Source organism: Pyrgilauda ruficollis, unplaced genomic scaffold (assembly GCF_017590135.1).
Source record: "Pyrgilauda ruficollis isolate IOZ18807 unplaced genomic scaffold, ASM1759013v1 scaffold1656, whole genome shotgun sequence".
NCBI classification, from domain to species: domain Eukaryota; kingdom Metazoa; phylum Chordata; class Aves; order Passeriformes; family Passeridae; genus Pyrgilauda; species Pyrgilauda ruficollis.
The window spans coordinates 2,908-4,586 of NW_024515387.1; the positions used below are offsets into that span (position 1 = coordinate 2,908).

At 57.9% G+C, this 1,679-nt stretch overlaps 1 protein-coding gene across 1 annotated transcript in view; it reads left to right on the forward strand.

The window, feature by feature from the left end:
• The window catches only part of LOC121351436 (serine/threonine-protein phosphatase 1 regulatory subunit 10-like), a gene marked incomplete at its 3' end in the record, with an annotated part of 3,489 nt that extends 2,886 nt beyond the window's left edge, over positions 1–603 (forward strand). The window contains exon 4 of the mRNA XM_041463576.1: positions 489–603. Coding sequence (XP_041319510.1) covers positions 489–603 — 115 coding nt within the window. The remainder of the gene's footprint in view (positions 1–488) is intronic.
• Between the last annotated feature and the right edge of the window lie 1,076 nt (positions 604–1,679).

Consider the following 1,679-nt stretch of genomic DNA (forward strand, 5'->3'; position numbering starts at 1 on the left):
GTTTTTCCCCTTTTTTCCCATTTTCTCCCCCATTTTTCTCCTTTTTTTCTCATTTTTTCCCCATTTTTTCCTTTTTTTCTCATTTTCTCCCCCGTTTTTTCCCTTTTTTCCCATTTTCTCCCCCGTTTTTCTCCTTTTTTCTCATTTTCTCCCCCGTTTTTTCCCTTTTTTCCCATTTTCTCCCCCGTTTTTCTCCTTTTTTCTCATTTTCTCCCCCGTTTTTTCCCTTTTTTCCCATTTTTTCCCTTTTTTTCTCATTTTCTCCCCCGTTTCTCCCCCGTTTTTTCCCCTTTTTTCCCCATTTTTCCCCTCTTTTCCCATTTTTTCCCCATTTTTCCCCTTTTTCCCATTTCTCCCCCGTTTTTCCCCTCTTTTCCCATTTTCTCCCCCCTGTTTTTCCCCTCTTTTCCCATTTTCTCCCGATTTTCCCCTCTTTTCCCGTTGCCTCCCGTTCCCCCCTTTGCTCATTCTCTGCCATGCCCCCGCAGGGCGGCCCCAGCAGCCACAAGGCCGAGGAGCTGCTCAAGCAGCCGGACTACTCGGACAAGATCAAACACCTGCTGGGCAACCTGGGCAGCCAGCCGCCGGGGGGGCCCGGGGCAGGTGAGGGACACTGGGGACACCGCCCTGGGGACACTGCCCTGGGGACACTGCCTTGGGGACACCTGGGGACACCGCCCTGGGGACACTGGGGACACCTGGGGACACCGCCCTGGGGACACTGCCCTGGGGACACTGGGGACACTGGGGACACTGCCCTGGGGACACCTGGGGACACTGGGGACACCTGGGGACACCGCCCTGGGGACACTGGGGACACCGCCCTGGGGTCCTGGCAGGGACATCAGGGAGTTTTGAGCTTGGTGACACCTGGGGACACTGCCGGGACACTGCCCTAGGGTGCTGGCAGGGACATCAGGGACCCCTGGGCTTGGTGACACACTGGGGACACTGCTGGGACACTGTCCCGGGGTGCTGACAGGGACATCAGGGACCCCTGAGCTTGGAGATACACTGGGGACACACTGAGGACACTGCCCCGGGGTGCTGGCAGGGACATCAGGGAGTTTTGAGCTTGGTGACACCTGGGGACACTGCTGGGACACTGCCCTAGGGTGCTGGCAGGGACATCAGGGAGTTTTGAGCTTGGGGACACCCTGGGGACACTGCTGGGACACTGTCCTGGGGCGCTGGCAGGGACATCAGGGAGCTCCGGGCTTGGGGACACCTCGGGGACATCTCAGGGACATCTCAAGGACACTGCCCTGGGGACACTGCTCTGGGATCCTGGCAGTGACATCAGGGAGTTTTGAGCTTGGGGACACCCTGGGGACACTGCTGGGACACTGTCCTGGGGCGCTGGCAGGGACATCAGGGAGCTCTGGGCTTGGGGACACCCTGGGGACACATTTGGGGACATTGTCTCCAGTCCTAGGGGAAATACTGGGAATGTCCATGGCTTGGGGACACATCTGGGGACAATGTCCAGTGTCCTTGTCAGGGATGTCAGGGAGCTCTGGGCTTGGGGACACCTTGGGGACACATTTGGGGACAATGTCCAGTGTCCCTGGCAGGAATTTTGGGCTTGGGGACTCCCCCTTAAATTGGGGTCACCTGGGGCAGGTGTCCCTTAAATTTGGGGGGGGTCACTAAATTGGGGACACCCCCTTAATTTGGGG